General features: G+C 45.8%; 1 protein-coding gene across 1 annotated transcript in view; it reads right to left on the bottom strand.

The window, feature by feature from the left end:
• DNHD1 (dynein heavy chain domain 1) overlaps window positions 1-27,902 on the bottom strand; it is a 77,986-nt gene that overhangs the window by 6,330 nt on the left and 43,754 nt on the right. Inside the window, 12 exon segments of the mRNA XM_036861305.1 lie at window positions 6,674-7,145; window positions 7,362-7,793; window positions 7,921-8,103; window positions 8,352-8,501; window positions 11,990-12,092; window positions 12,168-12,372; window positions 12,571-12,779; window positions 12,974-14,570; window positions 23,731-24,019; window positions 24,249-24,441; window positions 24,612-24,789; window positions 24,990-27,873. Of these exon segments, the coding sequence (XP_036717200.1) occupies window positions 6,674-7,145; window positions 7,362-7,793; window positions 7,921-8,103; window positions 8,352-8,501; window positions 11,990-12,092; window positions 12,168-12,372; window positions 12,571-12,779; window positions 12,974-14,570; window positions 23,731-24,019; window positions 24,249-24,441; window positions 24,612-24,789; window positions 24,990-27,873 (6,895 nt within the window).

Raw genomic sequence — 27,902 nt, 5'->3', positions numbered from 1 at the left:
AGATGACATGGAACAATGCATAGAAAGCACTCTGCTGGCACCTACCAAGCACTCAATAAAGGGTAGCTCTCATTATTGCTACTCTAAAATTCCAGGGAGGGGTTCTAGTCACCCCTGAAATCAGCTCCATTTCTGCTTTTCTGTAGGTTGATTAGAAGAGTCAGTGCATTTCCCTTTTTGCCTAAGCAAAGTCTGGCACTGACAACTACAAGAGTCATCACTAGCATAGAGGCCAGTGCCTGGAAGTAACAACTTGTAGGAGAAAGGCCGTAAACTGTGGCAATAGCCACGTCATGGACAGTGCTGTGCACGAGGTGGTCAGCTGACCAGCTGCCGTCTGCAGCCCCCTTCTCCTTTGCCTCCTCTACTGCAGGATCTGGAAAACATAAATACTTATTTTTTTAATTGTCAAGAAATTTAAGAATTTTAAGGATTTTTTAAAATATTAAGTGTTCAAGAAGTGGGCAAGTGGAGGTTGCCAGGTCCACAATTTGGTATGTTCGTTTCCTATTGCTTAACAAGTTACTGCAAACTTAGCTAAAAACAACACCCCATTTATTATCTCTCACTTCAGTAGCTTAGAAGCCTGATCAGGCACTCTGCTCAGAGTTACACTGGGCTAAAATCAAGGCTAGAACCGGGCTTCCCTGGTGGCGCAGTGGTTAAGAATCCGCCTGCCAGTGCAGGGGACGTGGGTTCGAGCCCTGGTCCAGGAAGATCCCACATGCCGTGGAGCAACTAAGCCTGTGCGCCACAAGTACTGAGCCTGCGCTCTAGAGCCCACAAGCCACAACTACTGAAGCCCACGTGCCTAGATCCTGTGCTCTGCAACAAGAGAAGCCACCGCAACGAGAAGCCCGCGCACTACAACGAAGAGTAGCCCCCTGCTCGCCGCAACTAGAGAAAGCCCGCGTGCAGCAACAAAGACCCAACTCAGCCAAAAATAAATAAATTAATTAATTTTTTTAAAAAAGACTAAAATCACTGGGGCTGCAGTGCTCATCTGGGACTTGCGTGCTCTTCCAGGCTTACTATTTTGGAGTTTTTTGTTTGTTTTTGTTGTTTTATTGAAGTATTGAAGTATAGCTTATTTACAATGTTGTGATAGTTTCAGGTGTACAGCAAAGTGATTCAGATATATATATATATATATGTATATACACATATATACATATATATATTTATTCTTTTTCAGATTCTTTTCCATTATAGGTTATTATAAGATATTGAATATAGTTCCCTGTGCTATACTGTAGGTCCTTGTTGTTTATCTATTTTATATATAGTGGTGTATATCTGTTAATCCCAAACTCCTAATTTATCCTCCCCGCTCCTTCCCCTTTGGTAACCATGACTTTGTTTTCTATGTCTGTATGTCTATTTCTGTTTTGTAAATAAGTTCGTTTGTATATTTTTTTATTGATTCCACATATAAGTGATGTCATATGATATTTGTCTTTCTCTGTCTGACTTGCTTCACTTAGTATGATAATCTCTAGGTCCATCCATGTTGCTGCAAATGGCATTATTTGCGCATGTATATATATGTGTGTGTATATATATATATATATATATATATACACACACACACATCTTCTTTATCTGTCAATGGACATTTAGGTTGCTTCCATGTCTTGTCTATTGTAAATAGTGCTGCTATGCATACTGGGGTGCATATATCTTTTCAACAAGTGATTAATATCCAAAATATACAAACAGCTCATATAGCTCAATATCAAAAAACAAACAAACAGACAAAAAACAGGGACTTCCCTGGTGGCACAGTGGTTAAGAATCTGCCTGCCAATGCAGGGTACATGGGTTCAAGCCCTGGTCCAGGAAGATCCCACATGCCGTGGAGCAACTAAGCCCGTGCGCCACAAGTACCAAGCCTGCGCTCTAGATCCCACAAGCCACAACTACTGAAGCCTGCGTGCCTAGATCCTGTGCTCTGCAACAAGAGAAGCCACCGCAACGAGACGCCCACGCACTACAACGAAGAGTAGCCCCTGCTCGCCGCAGCTACAGAAAGCCCGCATGCAGCAACGAAGACCCAGCTCAGCCAAAAATAAATTAATTAATTTTTTTTTAAAAAGGCTAAAATCACTGGGGCTGCAGTGCTCATCTGGGACTTGCGTGCTCTTCCAGGCTTACTATTTTGGAGTTTTTTGTTTGTTTTTGTTGTTTTATTGAAGTATAGCTTATTTACAATGTTGTGATAGTTTCAGGTGTAGAGCAAAGTGATTCAGATATATATATACACATATATACTTATATATTTATTTATTCTTTTTCAGATTCTTTTCCATTATAGGTTATTATAAGATATTGAATATAGTTCCCTGTGCTATACTGTAGGTCCTTGTTGTTTATCTATTTTATATATAGTGGTGTGTATCTGTTAGTCCCAAACTCCTAATTTATACTCCCCACTCCTTCCCCTTTGGTAACCATAACTTTGTTTTCTATGTCTGTATGGCTATTTCTGTTTTGTAAATAAGTTTGTTTGTATGTTTTTTTATTGATTCCACATATAAGTGATGTCATATGATATTTGTCTTTCTCTGTCTGACTTGCTTCACTTAGTATGATAATCTCTAGGTCCATCCATGTTGCTGCAAATGGCATTATTTGTGCATGTATATATATATATACACACACACACACACCACATCTTCTTTATCTGTTGATGGACATTTAGGTTGCTTCCATGTCTTGTCTATTGTAAATAGTGCGGCTATGCACACTGGGGTGCATATATCTTTTCAACAAGGGATTAATATCCAAAACATACAAACAGCTCATATAGCTCAATATATATATATTATATATTATTATATATTATATAATATATATATATTATATATATTATATATATAATAATATATAATATATATATTATATATATAATAATATATATAATATATATAATATATCTTTTCAACAAGGGATTAATATCCAAAACATACAAACAGTTCATATAGCTCAATATATATATATTATATATATATATATTATATATATAATAATATATATATCAAAAAACAAACAAACAAACAAAAAACAGGGACTTCCCTGGTGGCGCAGTGGTTAAGAATCTGCCTGCCAATGCAGGGGACACGGGTTCAAGCCCTGGTCCAGGAAGATCCCACATGCCGTGGAGCAACTAAGCCCATGCGCCACAACTACTGAGCCTGCACTCTAGAGCCCGTGAGCCACAACTACTGAGCCCGTGTGCCACAACTACTGAAGCCTGCCCGCCTAGAACCCTTGCTCTGCAACAAGAGAAGCCACCGCAATGAGAAGCCCGTGCACTGCAACGAAGAGTAACCCTGCTTGCCGCAAACAGAGAAAGCCTGCACACCGCAACTAGAGAAAGCCTGCACGCAGCAACGAAGACTCAAAGCAGCCAAAACAAAAACCCAACCCAATCAAAAAATGGGCATTTTAAGGTCAATTGATTAACAACCTTAATTACATCTGCAAAGTCTCTCTTGCCATGTAACATAATTATGGAGTAACATCAGAGGACAAAGGTGATGGGGGCCAAATTCTGCCTAGTGCATTTTGCTGTTGAGATTTCTGGAAGATCTTTTGTTTTTCTGATGAAGGGGACAGAATTGGCTAGGAGAAACTCTGGCACGATGCTTGGAGAGAGAGCAGCATTTGATAGCAAATATGGTGGCTTAAAACAACAGAAACTTATTCTCTCAGATTTCTGGAGGCCAGAAATCCAAAATCAAGGCGTTGGCAAGGCTGTACTTCTTCGGAAGGCTTTAAGTAAGACTCCTTTCTTGCCTCCTCCAGCTTCTGGTGGTTCTAGGAGTTCCTTGGCTCATAGCTACGTAATTCCACTAGCTCTCCATCTTCACACGGCCTTCCTCTGTGTACCTATGCCTTCTCTTCTGTCTCTTATAAGGACACTTGTCATTGGACTTAGGCCAACCCTTGGAAATCTAGGATGGTCTCATTACAAGACCCTGAACTTAATTACGTCTGCAAAGATTCTTTTTCCAAAAAAAGGTCACATTCATAGGTTCTGGAGGTTAAGATGTGGATATATCTTTTGGGTGTACACCATTCAACCCACTACAATGTGATAAATGAACATACCAAGGATCATAGGTCAGAAAGGTAGAAGATTCTGGGTGCTTGAAGTCAACACTGAAGCCCTGTACCTGTTTATCCCAGTCCATCTTATAATGTGAGATGAATAAATCCCATGGTGAGTTGGATTTTTGTTACTGGTAGTGAGAGCATTCCTAACTGATAGAGCACACTGGGGAGTAAGGGCAAATGAGGATTTTTCTTTTCCCTACTGGGAAGGTAGTTAGGCTATGTGTTGGGTAAGAAGTTAGCTTATCTCATGGGACTTGGACCATGTGCTCACTGAACTTTAGTGGATTTAGTAGAAAATACTGGAGCATGCTGGCTACTTCTCTACTTAGATGAGAGAAACAACCTCCAGAAAAAACTTTCAGGGAATTCCTTTCTTCTCATATCAAGAAATTTCAGATCACACATGATCAGATACTCATGCAACTTGCTGATTTATAAAAAATGATTTTGTATATCATGTCACATGGAATAGGAAATTATGGGCTATTGGAGGAGCCTGGAAAATCAGGGAAGCCTCCAGGTTCATCCGAAGCACTTTTCTCTATGCATTCCCTGCTTGACAAGAAATAGTCTCCCTCCCCCTTTTGATTTGCATACAGCCCAAATAGGGGCTCCATTCCATGGCCAGTTAGCCTAAGCTCACTACTCAGACTATTTTCTTACTACAGCTCTGAGGTGAAGGCCAAGGTTTAGATGGATGACAGTTACACTAAGGCTTAGTGGAATTTGTGGAGCCCCCAGAACCAATATTAAGAGACAGAAGCCAGAAGCTGGGGTTTAAATTCAATAATGAGAATGTATCAAGATTTCTGGCATCTGTTAATAGCTAATAGAGTCCTTACAAATGAAATCTGCAGGAAAAAAGATGAGAGATTTTAAGGGATTAGCCGGAAAATCTCCCATCTGGTAACAAGTGATCTGTGTTTGCTTAATTTTAAGGCAAATCCTAAGCCCCCATACCCATTCCAATAGGAAGCGGACATTTATGGCATAACGGCTATGAACAGGGGACTTTTGCCCAACTTTCCTCTCACAGGTAGCCCTGGGGACAATGGGCAAGGAAAATTATGCTATTCATCAGAACTCAGGGCAGCTGAACTGGCTGTCCAAGAACTCACTCCAGTGAGTTCCATTAGCCAGTGAAATGATGCTAATCATTTGTCTTACTATATCTGTCTAGCATTGTACAGTACATGCTAGAGACCAATATACAGCGTGCACTTCTTACCCTTTCCAAGTTTCTAAACAGAAGTTTATTATAGTTATCTTGATTTGATTTTGCTTCACTTTGCATATCAGGTGTATTGGTATGGTGAGATTCAGCGTGTCATGTAGCATAGGTTACAGAATCATGAAGAGCCACATCCAGATCTGATCAAGAGCAACAAACATCATTCAGAGTTTCAGCACTCAGAATTGGGTATAGCAGCTAGATGTTTCTTTCAGGGTGTCTCTTATTAGAGAGGGGGTAAATTAATTTATAGATACACATGTGCTAGCTGTATAATGGACGTTTTTGTAATGGTGTATGGGAACAACAGAGAGACAGAAAGTTGTGCTGGACAGCCAAGGGATGGACGGGAAGAATGATAGCAGTAATATATTGGTAGTAATAATGACTAATGTTTAGAGAACTTATTATGTATTAGGCACTGTGTGAACTCTTTCTTCATGAAATATCTTACTTAATACTCACAGCAGTTTATGAGATGGGTATAATTAAGATCCTCATTTTATTGGCAAATAAACTTGGGCATAGAGAGGTTAAATACCTTGCCTGGGTCACACAGCTAGCAAAGGACAGATATTTGACCCAGATAGTCCGCTTATGGAGCCCCTGTTACAGACAAATTTATTATACACCTTCTATTCTGGATGTCTATTGCTCTTACCAGTAAAACCCTCAACCCCTTCTTCTGGGAAATAAACACTCTCCCTTCCCCTAGGAAATGCTCCTTCTGATGCTCTACCCAGATGGGTCCCTGATCCAAGCAGGACCAATAGAAATATTTCCCCAGAATTCCTGAACATGCGATAAATTTGGGTAGTAAAGCTCTGAGTTGTAGTTCAAGTTTCTAATAGTGCTGAGCAGATCAGGATGCGGAAGATCATGGTCAGCCGCGTAGATTCAGAATCATTGCAATATGGGCCCAAAAATGTAAATGTGACCTAATTTATTAATACCATGTTGGCTGGGGACTTCCCTGGTGGTCCAGTGGGTAAGACTCCGTGCTCCCAATGCAGGGGGCCCGGGTTCGATCCCTGGTCAGGGGACTAGACCCCGCATGCATGCCGCAGCTAAGAGTCTGCGTGCTGCAACTAAAAGATCCTGCATGCCGCAACTAAAGATCCCGCGTGCCGCAACCAAGACCCGGCAGAGCCAAAATAAATAAATAAATATTTTTAAAAAATATCATGTTGGCTAATGAAATCTGGGATACCCTGGCCATAAAAATTTAGTGTCTTCATTATGAAAGGGAAGAGCACATGTGGCTGAGAGTGTTGGGCAGCTCAGACACCCAAAATGCACTGGGTTTACTATCCCTGGCTTTACCTCTGCCTTTGGTGGGACCTGTGGCCAAGCATCCAGCCTCTTCTAGAGGCAGTGGGTTCAGCCAGATGAGGGCCTGGTTGCTGGGGTCAAGCAGCAGGGGCCAACGGCAACTGAAGTAGTGAGTGTGACTTCGCAGAAGCAGGCCTGCCAGGCGGGCTGACTTTGCCTTGGGCTTCAGGTCTCGGTCCCAATGTAACTGTTCAGATTCAGAGCTCAGCAAGGCCAGAAGGCTGAAGGGAGAGCGTGTGGAGAGCAGGGGTTTCTTTGGTGGCGTGATGACAGATTTCTGCATCTGCTTCAGTGCCTGTGCCACGTCATCTGGGCCCAGCGGCTCCTGACAGCCCCTACAGAGAGCCAGCCACTTGTCAAGTAGCTCCTGGCGCCGCATTGGTGGGAAGGGACCCAGGTAGCTGATGGCAGCTGAACACAAGACAGCATCTCCGAACACAGTCGTGCAGTGCCCCTTCAACTTCTGGTGTGGAAGGGAAGACCAGAGGGTGTGTAGGCCAGCGGGGAGGGTAGAGGCAGAGGGTCTGGCAGAGAGGGAGCAAGGCAGGGTGTGGAGGAAAGCGTGGCAAGGAGGGCAGAGTGGGACAGAAGAAGGCAGTGAGGGCACAGGGAGGAGCAGAGGAGTGGGACTGTGGTGCCGAAATGGACTTTAGGGGGCAGCCTAGGAGGGGCTGGTTACCTGGAGCTCTGTAGTCCAGGAATGCATGGGCGTGAGCAGTGCAGCCTTGATGGGCCACTTGTGATGATGGCCACACTGTGCCTGACCGAGTTTCTCTGCCACATGCTTGTGGGAAGCCTGGGCATCTTCCAGCTTCTTGGACAGGGCCAAACTGTACGCTAGGATCTCCTGGGCCTGGAACTGGTACTGGCCCAGGCGGGCCTGCTCCCGAGCCAGTGTCGCCTCCACCTGCCGCAACAGCAGGCCCGTGGGCAGTCCTCGGCGCCGTGCCAGCCCGTAGCACAGAACGGCCCAGAGCCAGGCTGCCAGCCTTGCTGCAGGTGTGCTCACTGCCCGCAAGGCTGCATCGCTCATGCCTGGAGCCTTCAGAGCTAGGTTTAACTTTATCATCTCTGAGTCTGTCATCTTCTCCTTGGGGAAGAACACCAGCTCCTGGGAGAGTGTGTGTTAAGAAGGGTGGGGGGGAAGACATAGGTGCTCTGAACCTTGCCCCACAGCCTTGCCAAGTCTCCCCTCCATGCCTCCACTCTCCTCCTCCATTGCGCCCCACATTCCCTACCTGATAAAAATCCTCAGTGCATAGCAGCTGCTTGGCACTGGCCCAGCCTGTTTCGCGGTGGAAGAGGTCACACAGAGCATTGGTCACCTGGACCACAGATTCTGGTGGCGCTCGATAGCTCCGTATCTCCTCAAAGTCAGCCACCTGCAGCTGGCTCAGGGGCCCCAGAAATGCCTTGCCCATCTGAATGAGGAGAGATGGGCTCTTGAAGTGAGCTCCCAGAATGTCCTCTTTCTTCAGTGTATTTCCAGGAGGGATCATCTTCTCCTAGGGTCCCCTAAGGGACCATACCCCAAGCCATCTTATTACCTTTCCCCCTCCCCCAGGAGACTTCATGAGAAGTCAACCCATCCTCTCCTCTGGGCATCCTATGAGGGGTTGTCCTCTTCCAAGAGAGGAGCAGTGCCGGGCAGGCAGCAGGAAGAGCCCACCTGCTCCAGGAAAGCCTCATGCTGAGCCCGCAGGGCATCCCGCTGCTTGGTCAGGTTCTCAATGAGGTTCTCCTGCTGCCGACACTCTGCCAGCTGCCGCTTGTGCAGAAGCTTGTTTTGGTCTAGCTGATGATGCAGTCTGCTGAGGCTCTGTGAACAGAGTTCAGGCTCTGTAGCTCTAGATCCCGGGCCAGGTGGGACTACCCCAAGGGAAGACCCCATGGGCTTGGACTCAGGCGTACTCCTCACTCGATAGTCAGGGTGACCAAGCTGAACTCCAAATAGGCCACAGATACATGCTGAGCTCTGAAAGTGTCATTTTCTCATCTGTGAGTTATACATGTAGTAATGCAGCCCCGAGTGGGTGGGTGCTTCTCCTGACCTACCATACAGGCCCAGGAAGTCTGAGTCCAAAGCCTGCACACTAACCACCGGGCTACACTCTTACTTGACCCATTAGTGGCATTTGCCACAGAGGACAGCTCCCCCCTCTTGAACATTCTCCTCCCTTGACTTTCATGAGCCCGTGTTCTTCTTTGGCTTTCTCCAGCTTCTGTGGCTGCTCTTTCTCAGTCTCTTCCTCTGCCATCCCTTAAATATTTCTCAGAAATTTTTTCAGGGCCCCCTTCTCTTCTCAGCCTACACTTCTGGGCACCCTCCTTAATCTCATGGCTCTGAGTACCACTTACACCGTAACAACTTCCAAATCTTCATATCTAGCCAGATCCTTTCCCAAGACCCACACCCCTGTATCCATCCGCTTAGTGGGAATCTCCTCTTCGGTGTCTCACAGGCCCCTCAGACTCCATGTGTCCAGAAGTGAACATATTAGCTATGCCTCCTCAGATGTCTTGCAATCTTACCCATCTTTTCATGTGTTCTTTTCTCAGAGAACTGTGGCAAAATACATTGAAGTTTCCCAAGGAAGAAACCTAATTGTTACCCTGACTCCATCTCTTCTAGTCCCCCAAACCCAACCCATCTTCAAGGCCTTTCGGTTCCACCTCCTAAACGTCTCTCGTATCTACTCCCATCCCCAACACCATCATTCACGCCCATGCTCTCTCACTCCTGACCTTCTGCACTGGCTTCCTAACTCCTACTCCCCATCCTCTAACTGGCTTTTCATGCTGCAGCCTAATTGGTTTTCTCAAAGCCAAATATCGTATCATCATGTCCCTTAACACTCGCCACTTTTTTCATTTGGTTTACAATGCCTCCATGACCAGGAGGCCTCTATTCATCTTTCCAACCTCATTTCCTTTTCCTCTCCCAGCACTCTGCTCTCCAGCCATTCCTGACTTTTAGCTCCTCCAACGTGGCACACATCCTCTTGCCTCTGGGCCTTTGCACCTGCTGTTACTTCAGCTTGTGACACTCTTCCCAAACCCTTTTATACATAATCTTACCTAACCTTCAGGTATCAACCTTGATACTTCATTCATTTGTTTACATATTTAAGGAATGCTTTTGAACACCTGCCGTGTTCTACACGTGCCTCTGTGCTACATACTGTGTGGCACTGTGCTTTCTCTAGAAAGTCTTTCTTGATACTTCAGAGCACCCTGGACTTGCTCTGTCATAACACACTGTTTTGTAATCACCTGCATGAGCCTATCTCTTCCAGTAGACTAGGCACCACGAAGGCAAGGGCAATGTCTTATCTTTCTTATTAGGAGGCAATCTAATACATGATAACATTTATTGGGCTCTTGCTATGTGCCGGCACTTTGAAGTGCTTTACATGTAATATCTCATTTAATTCTCATCCTAACCTCTCTGGATCTGAGTTTTCTCATCTGTAAAATGGAAGAAAGGATGGCTTCCTTAGAAAAGTTGAGGTGAAAATTCTATCTATCTATCTAGATGTAAGCATAGATGTAGACATGGACAAAAATATTAATGAGTGCTCGGACAAAAAATATGGAGTTCAATTAATTTTTGTTGAGTACAGTAATAAATAAATGAACCAATTGAATATGAGAAGGAAAAGAGATGGAGGGGTCCAGAATGACTCCTGGGATTTAGCTTAAATGACTAAGTGGATGGTGGTGCCATTTCCTGAGGTAGACAACATTGAAAGAAGTACACACCATTATGGCTGTTGAGTGAATGCCCCTGAGACTATGAAAATCTCATATCCAGATTTTGGGGTTCTTATGTTGTGCTCTGATGTAACTGACCCAGGGATCAAAGAATAATAACACCCCTAAGCCATATCAACAATTCCTGGTATTATCCATTTTGGGAAAACATAAGGCCCAAGACAAGAAACTGGAATTTGGAAAACATGGGAAAGAGGACTCCTGTCCATCTATGAACTTCTCAATTTTTTTGCATCTCAACTGAGTCTTCATGTTTAATCTAAGCTAGTGATCCTCTGTGGCTGATGGTAGGCGGGCACCAGTACTATGAGAACTGCACAGAACACATGGGGAGTAGATACATGTACTTAGACACAATGTAAGCCATGCCCCTGGAGTTGTGCAACACTGGATGACAGCCCTGAGGGCACCCATCAGAAGAGGCGGGTTACGCATTGGGAGCTGGAAGCCCTGAAAGCCCAGTAGAAAGTAACTCAGATTATCTGCTCATAAGTTAATCACTAGTTTACTTCACTGTAGTTATCCCTGAACCTTCATCAAAAAGTCTTGTGTAGCAGGAAGGAAAAAAAAAATGCAATTTCAGAATTCCTCTTATTAAAAACAAAAGAAAAAAGTCTCTTTATTTTAGGAAAACACTATTAACTAAGAGTGTTTGACTGTAGAAGGCGTGATGACCCCACTGCTACCAGTTTTAGCTAGATATGAGCGGTTTGTTTATTCAAAGAAGAAAATTGCTCTGTATAAGAAAGCAACAGGATTTAGGGTTTGGACTAGAAAGAAAAATCTCTTATTACATGAGCACTGTATTTGGGGAGCTCTAAAGGAAAAGTGGGGTGGCTGAATAGCATTGCGGAACAGTATTGTGGAGGTGGGAGGAGGAGGGAAAAGTCCGTCACTAGCAAATGCCCTGTAGAGGAAGGTGACAGAGAAAAATTCAGGACACTGAGGTCTAGGATGCCATTTAATCTATTTCTGGTTCTGTTCTAGAATGTAAATGGCCCCCACAGCCATCTCCCATCCGCTGTACATAACAGTGTATATTTTTATATATACAGTGTATATATTTGTGTATTTGGTGCTTTTGTGGAAGGAAGCCGTGCAGGGACAAAGCAGCATGGGAAGAGAGGACAGCTACAAGAGGTGTGCCAACTAGCAGTGATAGAGAATCCAGGAGAAGAGGATTACAATGAGAGGGGACCATGAGGATGTAATCCTGCCCCATCCCCAGTGGGGATCTCTGGAGAGCTTGGGGAGCATACTGAAATTCACACAGTCAAGGTACTAGGGACAACCAGAAGCAGACACTTGGGTTTCATGTGTTTAGAGGAACCAGCCCGATCCCAGCTGCGCCATGGGGAACTTTGAGCCTGAGCTCTAAAGGAGGAGGTGGCAGGAATTAGAGAGATCCCCTGGGGAAAGGGGGACTCTCAGGAGACAAGAACTAAGGTTCCGTCTGTATGGTTCCTCCAAAGTCCCCGTTTGGGCTCCTGCTTTGACCCTACTGTGCACGCCTCAAAATCCTCTCCCCTTTACCTTGCGGGAGTCTTTCAGCTGCTGCTCCAAGCTGACGACCAGGTTGGCGTGGGCACTGTGCTGCTCAGTCAGCATCCTGAGGTTTCCCAGGGCATCCTGGATCCTGAAGACACAGTGTGCCAGTGAGTGGACCTGAGGGAGCAGAAGGAGGTACGGGGGAGGGAATGGGGCCACTCACCGCTGGGCCTTGTTCTTAATCTGCAGGGTCATCTGTTGCTGCAGCAGCACGAAGTTGTTCAGGAAGTCCAGGAAGGCCTTGGGGGTGACGAGAGGCAATTCCGGGCACAGGTGCCCGTGGTAGCTGGCAGCCGAAAGGTGGATGAGAGCCATGGATTTGGCCACACTGGGAATTGAGGCCTGAAGGTCTGGGCACTTCAAGAAGCCTGCAACAGGCATGGCTTTAGCCTGGACTTGTGAGTTCGTAGGGGAAGAAATGACAGAGACCCTCTCCTGGCTCAGGAAGGAGGGCAGAAAAGGTGAAGGGGGCTCAACTAGGTTCTAGAGAGAGAGACTGAGCTAAGTAATAATCCTCTTTAGAACCTGGTCAAGATGAGTGGCAAGGACAGGTAAAAAGGGCTCACCGTCATCAAGGGGTGGGCTCTGAGCACCCTCTAGATGGTGCTGGGCCACACTGACCAGGGAATCTTGGTCCCAGGGTTCATAGCAGTCAGTGCTGGCGATGGCCAGTTGAAGGAGCCTCAGGAAAAGGGTGGAGGGCAGCTGTTTGTGGGCCTGGTCATCTCCGATCAGGATGAACATGTGCAGGTGGCTGCACACCTGCTGGTAGAACCTGTGGGGCAGGAGCTCAGATACCGTCCTCCGCTTTATCCCTGTTTGCCCATCTAGGTCCCCATCCCAACCTGACGCCTCCGCCCTGCTCTCCTGTGCCCTCACAGTAGCCCTTCGGTTTTGTGGGGGGTTTTGGCCTTTGGCCAGGGTGGGGCAAGAGCAGAGCAGCCCCTAGCTTGGGGTTCTTGGCCTCACCTCTGCAGCAGCATTTCCTTCTTGACGTTCTGCTTGACACTAAGGTTGTCCCTGGGGAGATGTTCTTCAATGTTGTCCAGATCTGCCTCTGTGTACTGGTCAGGGAACCTGCCTGAGGTTGCCAGGGCCAGCAGGCGATGAAGGGTAGTGAGATTCACACCCTTGGGCACCAGCAGGGCCACTGGCTGGCCTAACATGCCAGCATGCCAGCTGGCATCCCGTAGACACTGGAGAATGGCCTCCTCTGATCCACGTGGCAGATGGAAGAGGTGGGCCTGACAAATGCTAGCAGCCAGAGTGACGGCAGTACGGCGCCCAGTCCCCTGAGCCCCCGAGAGCAGGAGGCCATGCTGCCTGGGCCTGGCTAGCACCCGGACCAGGCGGGCCACGTGCTGGGCCATCAAGTGGCACCGGGCCAGGTGGGGGCTCAGCTTCAGCTGCGCAGCTGATGTGGCCAGCTGCTCCTCCAGGCTCACCCACTGCCGTTCCAGGTACAAGTTGGAGCTCTCCGAGTTGGACCGTAGTATCAGTTCCTGACTGAAGACCAGGTCTGAGGGCTTTTCCTGAGGACAGAGCAGTAGCACTGGGAACAACAGGGGGGAGGTCACGTCTGCCTGGGTTGTCTTCTGCCACCAGTTCTTGGATCTGTTATTCAGCTGGAGTTTGTAGCTGGAGGTCCCTGTGCCTTCCTCCTGGCTTATCTTCTGACTTAAGCTCCCTGTGGTCGCCCTCTTTACTGGTGCTCTGGACGGTGCTGAACCATTGGACAGTGAGCCTGTGGCCTGAAGGCCGCACGGGTCCTCCTCCTCCTCGGTCTCACCGCCGCTGTTGCTCAAGTCCTCCCACTGGGCCAGCTCCCCTTCGGATTCCACTTCAGGCACCCTCTCTTCCTCCTCCTCCTCCTCGTAGCCCTTGCCCAAGCTCTGGGGCGCTGGCCCACAGCAGAAAACATTCTGAGCTACCTCTAGGAGCAGGTTGGCACAGAAGGAGCGTTCCCTGGGGCTGTCCAGCCGGTCACAAAAGGTCCTCTGTGCCTCATGCAACCAAAGACGCACTATGTTGCGCGTGGCCATCATGATTGCCAGGTGGGTGCCACGTAAGCCGGACACCCGGCGCAGGTGCTCCTGGTGGTTGGGACAATCCACAAAACCCCGGGAGCCCACCCTGATGGGCAGCAGCTGCAGGCTGCCCAGCAGCTGGCTCACAGAGTGCAGGGAGAAGCGGTAGTGTGGGCGGAGGGGTGAGGGCAGAAAGCAGTTGCCCACCGCCTCCCAGGCCTCCACTGAGGCCCGGACCAGGGCTCTTGCTAGAACGCTCTCCCGCTCCACAGAGCGGAAGCTCTCGAGCCAGGCCTGGATGCTGGGCACGTGCCTGCTCAGCAGCGTGGCCAGGGTCACGCTGCCCAAGGCCAGCACGGTGAAGAGCCGAGAGAGGCGTGGGCACAGCGGGAGCTCGCAGAAGCCTGGCACTGTGGCAGTGGCGAGGAAGTTGACTATAGGCTGCAGCGTCTGCACCTCCAAGGTGCTGTGGGCATACACGGTGCCGTCTATGGCCTGGCGCAGAGTCTCCAACACTGGCTGACAGCTCTTCTTTGGGTCTGTGGGCCGTGAAGAATAACAGAGAGAACAGGCGTAAGTCCGCATGACAGTGTCACCCCACTCCTCCTCTCCCTGCCTCGCTGGGTCTGCTCCTGGCACACACAGGGTTCTAAGGAATTTATGCATCTGGTGTGTTGGGACTTGGTCATGTCTGAGTAAGTTCTTCTCTCTCCCTCGCACTCTCCTTAGGAGTGAGTGATTTTTTCCCCTCTTCTGCCCCAAATCCTACCTCTAAGACCAATTACATATTCCTTAACTGAAGGTTAATGAGTAGGAAGGTTTGGAAACTGAGACTGATGGAAACATGATCTGACCACAATAGAGGGAAAAGTGCAATCACCACAGTCAAACATAGTTGAGTTATATCTCATGCACACTTTTATAAAGTCAACTTTATTAAGAAATTATTTATATAAAATAAAATGTACATATTTTAAATAGTTCAATGAGTTTTGACAAATGTGTATGCCTGTGTAACCACCACCCCAATGATACTTAGGACACTTTCATTGCCCCAGAAAGTTCCCTCATGCCCCGTCACAGTCAATCCCCTGTCACACTGTCCCAGGAATTTCTATCTGATCTGATTTCTATCACTATGGATTAGCTTTGCCTGTTCTAGAATTTCATATAAGGGAATCATACAGTATGTAGTTTACCGTGTCTGGCTTCTTTCACTCAGCGTGATTTTGAGATTCATCCGTGTTTGGCGTGTATCAGTAGTTTGTTCTATTTCATTGCTGAGTGATGTTTCATTATGAAAATGTCACAATTTGTAGATCCACTGACACATTGATGGACTTTTACGTTGTTTCCAGGTTTTGACTATTCAGAATAATGCTATGAACATTCATGTATAAGTTTATTTGAGAACATACATGTGCTTTCATTTCACTTGGGTAAATACCTATGAGAAGAACAGCTGGGTCATATAGTAAGCATACATTTAATTTGTAAGAACTGTCACACTTTTTTTTTCATAGTGGTTGTATCATTTTACACTACCAGCAAAGTGTGAGGGTTTCACTTTCTCCACATTTCACAATTATTATCGGTCTTTCTAATTATAATCTTTCTAGGTGTGAAGTACTGTCCCACGGTGGTTTTAATTTGCAGTTCACTGATGCCTAATAATATCGAGCACCTTTTCATGTGCTATTGGCCACTCATATATTTTTCTTTTGTGAAGTGTCTATTCAAGTCTTTTCTCCATTTTTTTAATGAAATTTTTCTTACTGAGTTATAAGAGCTTTTTATGTATTCTAGGTATAAGTCCTTTGTCAGATATATGTATCATGAATTTTTTCTATGGCTTATTTTTTCATTTTCTTAACAGTGTCTTGAAGGACATAGGTTTTTAATTTTGGTAAAATACAATTTTTGTATCTTAAGAAATCACTGCTTCTAACCAAGTTCACACAGATTTTTCTCCAATATTTTTTTAAGTTTTATAGTTTTAGCTTTTGCATTTAGGTCTATAATCCATTTATAATTGATTTTTGTGGATGTTGTGAGGTAGGATTCAAGGTTCATTTTTTTCCCCCCACACAGACATACAGTTGTTTCTGCCCCATTCACTGAAAAGACTATCCTTTCCCTCATTGAATTATCTTGGCACACTTGTTGAAAACCAAATGATTGTATATCTGTTCCTTTAAGCTGTATCCATGTCCTTATATCAATATTACACTTTCTTGATTACTGTAACTGTATATAGCAAGTCTTGAAATCACTAGTGTAAGCCCTCCAACTTTGTTCTTCTTTTTCAAAGTTGTTTTGGCCCTTCTAGGTCTTTAGCATTTCCATATAAGTCTCAGAATGAGTCTGTCAATTCCTAAAAAAAAAAAAAAAGAAAAAGCCTGCCCAGATTTAGACTGGGATTACAGTTAATTTGTAGATCAATTTGGGGAGAATGAGCACCTTAACGATGTTGACTCTTCTGATCTATGAACATGGTATAGCTCTTCATTTACTTAAATCTCCTTTATCTCAGCAATATTTAGTAATTTTCAGTGTATATCTTTCACTAAGTTTATTCCTAAATACTTTGAGCTTTTAGATGATATTTTAAATATTTAAAAATTTTGATTTCCAATTGTTTGTAATTAGGATATAGAAATAATAATGATTCAACAGATTGACTTTGTATGCTGTGACCCTGCTAAATTCACTTATTTATTCTAATAGTTTTGTAGTTTGTTTTTTTTTTTTGATAGATTCCTTAGGACTCTCCGTGTAGTAAATCATGTTATATGCTAGTAGAGACAGTATTACTTTGTCTTTTCCAGTTTTAAAGGCTTTTATTTCTTTTTCTTATTGCACTGATGTGGGTCTCTGGTGCACTATTGAATAGAAGCAGTGAGAGTGGACATTCTTGCTTGTGACTGATCTTATGGAGAAAGTGTTCAATATTTCACAATTAAGTATGTATTAGTTGTAGATTTTAATAGATGCCCTTCATCAAATTGAGAAAATTCCCTTCTTTTCCTAGTTTGCTGGGAGTTACCATAGTGTTGATCTTTTTTTTTTTTGGCCGCACCGCAGCATGCAGGATCTTAGTTTCCCAACCAGGGATCAAACCCATGCCTCCTGCAATGGAAGCATGGAGTCCTAACCACTGGACCACCAGGGAATTCCCAATAGTGTTGAATTTTATCAAATGCATTTTCTTTATCTAATGAGGCGATGTTACACTTTTTCTCCTTTATTCTGTTAATGTCATGAATTACATTGATTTTTGAATGTTGAGTCAACTTTGCATTCTTGGGATATACCCTACTTGATCATAATGTGTTGTTCTTTTTATATGTTGCTGAATTTTACTTAATATCTCATTGAGGATTTTTTAAAATAAATTTATTTATTTTATTTATTTATTTTTGGCTGCATTGGGTCTTCATTGCTGCACGTGGGCTTTCTCTAGTTACGGCGAGTGGGGGCTACTCTTTGTTGCAGTGTACAGGCTTCTCATTGCGGTCGCTTCTCTTGTTGAGGATTCCAGGCTCTAGGCGCACGGGCTTCAGTAGTTGTGGCACGCGGGCTCAGTAGTTGTGGCTCGCAGGCTCTAGAGCACAAGCTGAGTAGTTGTGGTGTACGGGCTTAGTTGCTCCACGGCATGTGGGATCTTCCCTGACTAGGGCTCAAATCCGTGTACCCTGCATTGGCAGGCGGATTCTTAACCACGGTGCCACCAGGGAAGTCCCTGAGGATTTATTTTTGCATTTATACTTATGAAAGATCATGGTCTATAATTTATTTTCTTGAAATATCTTTTCAGAACTTGGTATTAGGGTTATGGTGGCCTTATAAAATGAGTGGAAAAGCATTTACTCCATTTTCTGAAAACCTGTGTGTAAGTTTCCATTGTTTTCTTAAATATTGGATATAATTTAACTGTGTAACCTTCCGGGACTGGGGATGTTTATTATTATGAATTCAAATTTTTAATAGACGTATAGGGCTATTCATTTTCTATTCTTTTTCCTCTCGAGTCAGACTTTGATAAGTTGTGTTTATCAAGGCATCTGTCCATTTCATCTAAATTGCTAAATTTATTAGTATAAAGTTTTTCTCAATATTCCCTTGTTATCTTTTTTAACATCTTTAAAATAAAACCTCTTTCATTCCTGATGTTGATAATTTATATTTTCTCATTTTATTTCTTGATTTGTGTTACTTGGCGATTCATTTGATTTATCTTTTTCAAATTTTGGCTGTATTGATATTTTCTGTTGTTTGTGCTTTATTCCGTTTCATTGATCTTTATTATTTATCTCCTTCTAATTACTTTGGGCTTAACTTGCTCTTCTTTTTCTAGGTTCTTAAGCTGAAAATACAGATCACTGATTCCAAATTTTTCTTCTTTTCTAATATAAGCATTTAAAGCTATAAACTCTCTGAGCACTGCTTTAGCTACATCCTGCAAATTTTGATGTGTTGTGTTTTCATTATTTTTCAGTTCAAAATATTTTCTGATTTCCCTTGGAGTTTCTTCTTTGATGCATGAGTTATTTAGAAGTGTGCTGTTTAATTTCAAAGAACTGGGGATTTTCTAGGTATCTTATTATTACTGGTTTTTATTGTTACAGTCAGAGAAAAATATTCTGTAAATTTTAATCCTTTGAAATTTATTGAGACTTATTTTATGCATATGGTCTGTCTTGGTGGATGTTCCATGTGCACTTGAAAAGAAAGTGCATTTTGCAGTTAGTGGGTATAATGTTCTCTAAATGTCAATATGGTTGATAGTGTTATTCAGATCTATATCCTTATTTTCTCTATCCTTGTTCTATAAATTATTAAGAGAGGAGTGTTAAATCTCCTACTATGATTTTGAAGCATTACTTTTTAAAAAATATTTATTTATTTATTTTTGGCTGTGTTGGGTCTTTGTTGCCGCGCGTGGGCTTTCTCTAGTTGTGGCGAGAGGGGGCTGCTCTTCATTGCAGTGAGTGGGCTTCTCATTGCAGTGGCTTCTCTTGTTGCGGAGCATGGGCTCTAGGCAGCGCGGGCTTCAGTAGTTGTGGCTCGCGGGCTCTGGAGTGCAGGCTCAGTAGTTATGGTGCACAGACTTAGTTGCTCCACGGCATGTGGGACCTTCCCAGACCAGGGATTGAACCCGTGTCCCCTGCATTGGCAGGCAGATTCTTAATCACTGAGCCACCAGGGAAGGCCCCTTACTGTGATTTTGGACTTGTTATTTCTCCCTCATTTCTGTCCGTTTTTTTTCTTCATATATTTTGAAGCTCTGTTTTAGGTGCATACACATTTTTGACTTTTATGTCTTTCTGATTAATTGAATCTTTTGGTTATGAGATCTCCAGCTCTCTATAATATACTTTGTCTTGAAGGACTTTCATATTATTATAGCCACACAACTTTCTTATGCATACTAGTTGTATGGTAAATATTTTGCCTTTAAAAGCATCTATCTGTGTTTTTAATTTAAAGTATATCTCTTAGATAGCATATAGCTACTTCTTACCTTTTCATCTAGTCTAACAAAGCTGTCCTTTTATTTAGAGTGTTAGTCCATTTACATTTAATGTAATTACTGATATGGTTGGTTTAAAGTCCACCATATTGAGGCTCTTTAAAAAACTAAAAATAGAGTTACCACATGATCCAGCAATCCCACTCATGGGCATATACCTGGAGAAAACCATAATTTGAAAAGATACATGCACCCCAGTGTTCACTGCAGCACTATTTACAATAGCCAGGACATGGAAGCAACCTAAATGTCCATTGACAGAGGAATGGATAAAGAAGATGTGGTACATATATACAATGGAATATTACTCAGCCATAAAAAAGAACAAAATAAGGCCATTTGCAGCAACATGGATGGACCCAGAGATTGTCACATTGAGTGAAGTAAGTCAGACAGCGAAGGACAAATATCGTATGCTATCACGTATGTGGAGTCTAAAACAAATGGTACAAATGAACTTATCTGCAAAACAGAAATGGAGTTACAGATTTAGAAAACAATCTTATGGTTACCAGGGGGGAAGTGTGGGAGGGATAAATTGGGAGATTGGGATTGACATATACATCACTACTATATATAAAATAGATAACTAATAAGGACCTACTGTATAGCACAGGGAACTCTACTCAATACTCTGTAATGACCTATATGGGAAAAGAATCGAAAAAAGAGTGGATATATGTATATGTATAACTGATTCACTTTGTTGTACAGCTGAAAGTAACACAACGTTGTAAATCACCTATACTCCAATCAAAAATTTTAAAAAGTCCACCATATTGTTGTCTTCTATTTTTTTTATTCCACTGTTGCTCATTTCCTGCTTTCTTTCACATAACTTAAATATTTTTATACCCCACTGTATTTCCTTTATTGGCTTTTTTAGTTATACTCTTTGTTATTAGTATTTAGTGATTTCTCTAGGGCTAACAATATGCCTCCTTAACTTCTCAGTACTTAGAAGTAGCACTGTACCACTTCACACCTCATACCTAACCTTTCCCACTTCCTATTTCACCTTCCTATTTCACATTTCACAAATGTAAGAACCTTAGAATGGTATAATTCAGTTTACTCACTGCTCCCCACCCTGTCCTTTTACTACTGTTCCAATTTTTTTCACTTCTACTTACATTGCCAACTCTATCTAACAATATTATTATTTTTGTTTTAAACTACCAGCTATCTTTAGAAGAAATTAAGAGACAAAAAATGGTTACTTATATGTACCCACATATTTACTGTCCCTGATGCTCTTCATTCTCTTCTGTAGATATGAGTTTCCATATGATATTATTTCCCTTCTACCTAAAGAAAATCTTTTAGCATTTCTTGTAGTACAATTCTAGCAGCAATGAATTTTCTCAGCTTTCGTGTATCTGAAATATCTTTATTTTATCCTCATTTATAAAGGTTTCTTTACTCAGTAGAGAATTAGGGTGACAGGGTTTTGTTTTGTTTTTTCCCTTTTAGTACTTTAAAGATGTTGTACTGGGACTTCCCTGGTGGTCCAGTGGTAAAGAATCCACCTTCCAATACAGGGGACAAGGGTTCAATCCCAGGTCAGGGAACTAAGACCCCACATGCCGCGGGGCGACTAAGTCCACGCTCCACAACTACTGAGCTTGCCCGCCTCAGCTAGAGAGCCTGCGTGCCACAAACTACAGAGCTCACATGCTCTGGAACCTGCATGCCACACCTACAGAGCCCACACACACTGAAGCCTGCATGCCACAACTAGAGATGAGAAAACCCACACACCACAACTAGAGAGAAGCCCTCCTGCCCGCCGCAACGAAAGATCCCCCATGCCTCAACGAAGATCCCGTATGCTGCAACTAAGAGCCAACACAGCCAAAAATAAGTTAAAAAAAAAAGATGTTGTACCACCACCCTCAGGACTCTGTTATTTCTGATGAGAAGTTAACCATTTTTAATGTTGTTCATGTGTACATTATGTGTCTTTTTTTCCCTCTACTTTCAAAGTTTTTCTTTCTTTGGTTTTTCAGCAAGTTGACTAAGATGTTCCTAGATATGTTTTTCTTTTTATTATCCTACTTGGGGATAACTGAGATTTCTATATCTGAAAGTCAATATTTTTATAGAAATTTGGGAAAATGTAGGCCATTATTTCCTCAAAGATATTTTTCTGCCCTAGTCTCACTCTTCTTTCCTTCTGAAACTCCAACTATATATACATTGGATTGAAGCTCTTTTCATAGTCAATATTTTTCCATGCTTCAGGGTTCACTGACTCTTTCTTTTGCCATTTCCAATGTGCTGTTAAGCTACCCAGTAAATTTTTCATTTCAGTTATTGTATTTTCCAGTTCTACAATTTCCATTTAGTTGTTTTTAGTAGTTTCCATTCCTTTGCTGAGATTACCTCTATGTCCACTCATTAAGCTCATATTTTCCTTTCAGTACTTGAATGCTCTGAAACTCAACTTCTAGACCGTCTCAGGCTCAGTTTTTTATTGACCATTTTCTCTTGACAGTGGGTCAGTTTTCTGTTTTGTTGTATGTATATTAATTTTTTACTTTATACTGGATGTTTTGGTGGCTTTCACCCAAGGACAGCTTTTACACTGCCAGCTGTGTATACTTCACTCTACAACATTGCTTACAATGTTTTCAACCTTGCTGTTGAAATCTTGTCTTGGTTGCCATTCACAGATCTGGCAGTACCACCTTTTACTCTTCCTATTATCCACTGACATCCTGATTTCTTGTGTGAATTCACTGAGAAGGCCAAATAATTTAGTTGGAAGAAATTGCTGGTTTTTAGCCAAGCAGGCTTAAATTTTAATCTTGGTCTGATACTTACTGGCTAGAGTGTCTTGGTCAAGTTATAAAATCTCCCAGTTTCTTTATCTTTAAAATAATCATAACAAATCTCCATCTTATTAGGCTTTTATGAACACTAAAGATGACATAGATAAAGCATGTAGCATATAGTACTCAATAAATTATACCAAATATTATTAAGTACTTATACCACCTGGTTCAAGTTTCTACATTGCATAAGGACTCCAGTGTCTAACTGGACAATCCATCTAAAGCTTTAGCCCACTGACTTCCTTGACTTCAATAACCTGTACCTATACTTCATTTTTGCCCATTCCCATGGCCATATTTGGAAACTGTCATCATCTGGATTTGACGTCATATTGCTTTAGAAACATTAAACTTTAATAACCCAAACTTTCATCACAATTTCTCCCCTTTCCTTCCTTATCTTTTCTTCTACAAACTCTTACTGAGAACTTACTTCCTGCTGGGTCTATCAAAATGAGTGAAACAACTCTCTGTTCTGATGAAGCTCAGAGTGGGATGGCAGGGACAGGCCAGTAAACGTACAGTCATAAAACCATATTTGTCATAGATTTTTGTACAGAGCACAGAATGAGTATCGAACCTAGCCTGGAGGCCCAGACTTCCTGGAGGAGATATTGCCTGAGATTATTTGTAAAGAATAAGTAGGATTTAGCTAGATAAATGCAGGAGAGAAGGCCGAGAGGATGCCGATCCCAGAGGCTAGAGGAAGCCTAACTTACTGGATGCCTGCATTACAAAGTTGAATCCAGTTAGAGCACAGAGCATAAAAATCTAGAGAAGACTCATCACAAGAAAATTTGCCAGAGTTCCCGGTAATGACTGCCTGAACCAGGGAAGATGGAATGGAAATAGGTGGAGAGGTTTGAGAGATACTTAGGAGGCAAAATTAAGACACATGGTGACTGGATATTGGTGAGGGAGGGGAAGATGTCAACAGGATTTCTGGCTACAGTGACTGGATGGATGGTGGTACCAGGTACTGAGAGGGCACATGAGAGCAGGGTTTTGGGGGAGGATGATGAGTTCAGAGTTGGATCTGTGGTGTTAATGGGACAACAAGGTAGAGATATATAGCAGACTGTTAGATAAACAGATCTGGTGCTTAGAAGAGGATCTTGGAGATGGAGATTTAGCAGTCAGAGCATAGAGATGGTGGATGAGGCCATGCAAGGGACAGGATTATTCAGGGAGTGTACGTAGACTGAGAAGATATTAAGAATGGAACACTGAAGTTTGGTCTGTAGGTGTATGTTTGAGAGTTGAATATTGCTAGGGCTTTTCCAGTCTCAAGAGTTGACAATGACTCCTTCCCTCCTCCCAGCTCCTTACCGGAAGCAGCCAGGTGCAGATCTTCCAGCAGGAAGAGGAGAAAGCCTTTGGAATCCACGTGCCGCCCAGGCCACGGGCTGGCTTGTGATTGGCCCTGGACCCCCCGGCTCAGCAGGAGGCGAAGGTGGGTGGGACTGACGGCAGGGTGGATGGGGCTGGACGTGTAAGGGTGCTGTGGCTCCACTAGCACCTCCAAAAAGGCTGACTTCCCCGTGGCTGCCTCTCCAGCCAGCAGCACCGGGTGTCCCTCTGACAGAAGCAGGTCCACCACGTACAAGAGCCGTTCGGTCTACAGGACAGGAGCAGGGCTTACTGTGGCAGCTCCAGGTTAGCACAGTAATCTAGCCGAAAGTAAAGGTCTAGGAATCTGTATTAAAGCTGTATTTGCAGAACACTGCATGCATTCTGGAGACTGTGAAAACATTTCAAGGAATGGGAGCAGGTAGGCCTAGGACATGGACCGCCCCAGGATATCTTTTTGAGCCCCAACCCCAGCTACTGCCCCACTGTCCTCACACCTGAGGAGAAGGGTTGAAGGTGCCCTGAGTTCCCTTGATGCGGCTGCCCAGGTATTGGCCATTGAAGGGGGCCAGCGTCCCATCTTCAGGGCACACGTGTAGATCAAACACCAAGGCTGAGGCTGGTAGCTCAGGGTAGTTGGAGAGGCAACTAATAGAATCCCTCAGGAAGGTATCAAAGAGGGGCCAGAACCTGCTCAGATGGACATACAGGCAAAAGTGTCAGACAGTTACAACAGTTCCATTTGTGATACACTCACACACTCCACCCTCCCCCAACAATGTCACCTGGGTTTTGACTCCCATGGGCCATTCATTCCATCTCAGCCCTCTGCATCCCCCATCCCCCATCCCTGTAGATACCTGGAGGGAAGGTGGGCTCCAAAGCCCCAGATCAAAGCAAAAAGAAAGCTGCTGACAGCCAGCAAGTGCTCCCTGCGCTTACTAGGCACAGCGTCACTGTCAACCTGGTACCGGTGCAGAGAGCTGCTTTTCGAGGAGTTGAAGCTTCGGGCCACAGGATCACTATAGCTGAGTTCCTCTGCAAAGGTCACCATGGCCAGAATCGGAGCCCCAGGAGGAAAAAGGGGAGGGAGGTGGGGGAAGAGAGTAGAGGTTGGCTATTACTTCTCACTTTCAGTCCCCAGGCCCCAGTCCACCTAACAACCTGGGCCACAGGCTCGAGCTATATCCCAGCTATCCTCAAGGCCACATAGCTCTCAAATCAGCCCTTCCCTTCACCTGGGATATGTGCCTTCTCCTCATCTATGCGCAGGTGTGGGTCAAGCAGACAACGCAAGATGCGGGCCAAGCTGGTGACTTCAGCCACACCTGGGCAAACGGCCCGCTGCCCATGTACCTGCAGCAGAGAGCTGGCACCCTGGCAGGTGAGGAATCGGAATGTTGCAGGTACCAGCACTTCTGCCAGGTGGTTGAGTGCAGTGACAGTCTGGAGCTGCAGGCGGTACTCCCGGGGCAGGGCTGCCATCAGGACGCTCAGCATACCCTGCCAAGTCTGCTCCCCACCGCACCAGACTAGGGCACAACGGCCCACCACTGTGGGAGACATGGCTGTTGCATCTCCCACCTCCATCAAAAGAAAAGTACCTGGGGGTCGTGCTATTTGCTGACCATTGGGGAGGCTAAGCTGGGGGGGGTCACCCAGGAGGCAAGTGATGGAGTCCAGCCAAGCAGCACTGGGAGCCCCATCACATATTATCCAGTGATGAATCCCCACTGATTCCTGCACCTTCCCCCTTGGGCCCACAGTCTTACACCGACTGGCTTCACGAAGCAGCCTGGGGAAGACACCATGGTGCCAGCAGGGGCCCTCCAGCCATCCCAGGAACTCCTGGGGACTGAGGACACTGGGATACAGGTGAGTAATTTCCACAGGCTGGCAGCTCTGGGTTGGGGGGTCCTCCATGGCTGCCAACCGATTCTGGATCTTAAATAAGCTGCGCCAACATGTGGTCTTGCCACTGCCTGCAGGGCCCAGGAGCAAAACACCTGAGGCCTGGCCCAGGGCCTGACTCAGCTGCTCCAGGGACCCCAAAACATCAGGGCTGGGATGCAGGCCTCCTTGCTGCAACTCCTCCACCAGCAGTGACTTCCTCAGCCTGGGGGTTACAGGCTCTGCCAGCACCTCATTGGCGGTAGGGAAGAGCCCACAGAGCAGCTTTTGGAGGTTGTGCAGGTGGACCCCATCCAGTATGCTGAACAGTGGGGAGCGCAGCAGGGCACGCAGTAGGGCGGCCTCCTCGATGGCGGCTAGGCTGCGGGGCTGCTCGGACTCGAGATCCTCCTTGGTCACGGTTAGAGCCTGTATCATGTCTTCCAGCACCTTCTTCAGCAGGGGCAAGCGGCAGGGCAGGGGCCCAGACACCAGCTCACACTCAAGGGAGAAGAATTTGGATAGGCGGGTAGCCATGCGGGAGGCGTCCCGTATCCCCGCACCCAGCAGGGTCAGCTCTGCCACTTGCCGCAGGTCAGGCAGTGTCAATGCCACAGGCCTCAGTAGTTGGCGCAGGTTGGCAGGCACGGCAGGGCTCAGGGCACGCAGCGTCAGGAGACAGCCATAGCCAAGGCGCACGTCCACGTGCCGTTTCTCAAAGAAGCCACTGCCAAGGAGCTGGGGGTGGGTGGGGTCGACGGTGCTGGTACTTCGGGAAGCTTCCTGGTACAGTGGGGCATAGAGGTGGCGCAGTTCGGCCAAGCGCTGGCCCAGGGCGGAGAGTAAGCCAAGGGGCAAGTGCTGAGCTGCTTCTAACAGCAGCCAGCCGCCACCCTGCAGGGCTCCGTTCAGGTAATTGCTCAGGCTTTGGGCCTCCATCTGAGGCAAGCAGTGCACCACCACCAGCTGGCGCCCCAGGGCCTGCGCTAGTGTCTTCACCATAGCTGCCTTGCCCACACCATCAGGGCCCAGTAGGGTCCCACAGGCCACCTCTTCCAGGGCCAGTAACAGCACTAGGGCCGGCCGCTCAGGAAGCAGGCTGGGGAGAGACCCCAGTCTGGGACCCAGGTACTCGTAATTGTACAGGAAAGACCGACCCAGCACATCTATCCAGCATGCAGCTGGTGACAGAGAAGTCTCAGTAGGTGCAGGAGACTTGGGACTCTGCAGGGGGCTTTGGGGAGTGGGGTGAGGCGAAGCCAGGTGGTACTTGAGTTGGCGGGCCCAGTGGAAGTCCGTCAGATCACTGACCTGGTGCTCCTGCAGCAGCTGCGCTATATCCCGGTGAGTCACTGTCATGACCAACAGGGCGCTGAGCAGGCTGGTCTGGCGGACAGAGGGCAGGGGCTGCTCACCCTGAGAGGCCCTCTGGGCCCGCAAAAAATTCACCAGTACCTCAAGCTTGTGCACGTGCATGGGGACCGCGGCCAGGGCCTTCCCTTCAAGCAGAGCCTCCTCCATGTTGGTCCGCCATACCACCTCCTCTGCCACCAGCACACACTGCCACGGGAAGGCCTGGACTAGGTCCAGCCAGTGCTGGACATACATCTGCGGGGGCGACTGGCTTTGCTGGGGCGGCTGCCCGAAGGCCTTGTCTAGGGACGGGCCCAGAGCAAGACGGGCAGCTACACAGTCCTGCAGCATGTGCACCAGGGCCAGACGCAGACACTCCTCCAGGGAGGCCAGCCAGCTGGGGAGATCTGGATGCAGAGGAAGGGACCCCGGCAGCTTCACCTCCTCCCCACCTGCCCCGAGCACTGCAAGTGCCTCCACCTGAGTCTGTGGGCTTGGGCTTGACTCCCGGTCATCCGTGTTTCTATCAGTTCGGCTGGACTTGAAGCTCACGGCATGCACGTGAGGAAAACAGCGTCGTGCCCATAGCTGGGCCTCACAGGGCTCCAGCGGGGCAGCTAGCAGGGCCACCAGCTCACTGTCACTGAGGAAGAAGAGGCGGGGGAAGTGAGCACACGTGGCATAGAGCACGCTCTCCAGAGCCACGATGATGCCCTCCAGCTCCACGGAGCCCGCTTGCAGCAGTTGTTGCAGCTGCTGGCCTTGGAAGGAAGGGCTCCGCTTGGCACTGGGCACTATAAGTGACAGAACCAGGGGGTCAGCTACAGAGATCCTCATCAGGGTCCGATACTGCTCATCCATGGCCGCGAAACGGGAGCGCTGTGGTGAGAGAGAAGGTAAGAGTGAGG

Source organism: Balaenoptera musculus, chromosome 8 (assembly GCF_009873245.2).
Source record: "Balaenoptera musculus isolate JJ_BM4_2016_0621 chromosome 8, mBalMus1.pri.v3, whole genome shotgun sequence".
Classification (NCBI taxonomy): domain Eukaryota; kingdom Metazoa; phylum Chordata; class Mammalia; order Artiodactyla; family Balaenopteridae; genus Balaenoptera; species Balaenoptera musculus.
This window is presented reverse-complemented; position numbering and strand designations above follow the sequence as displayed.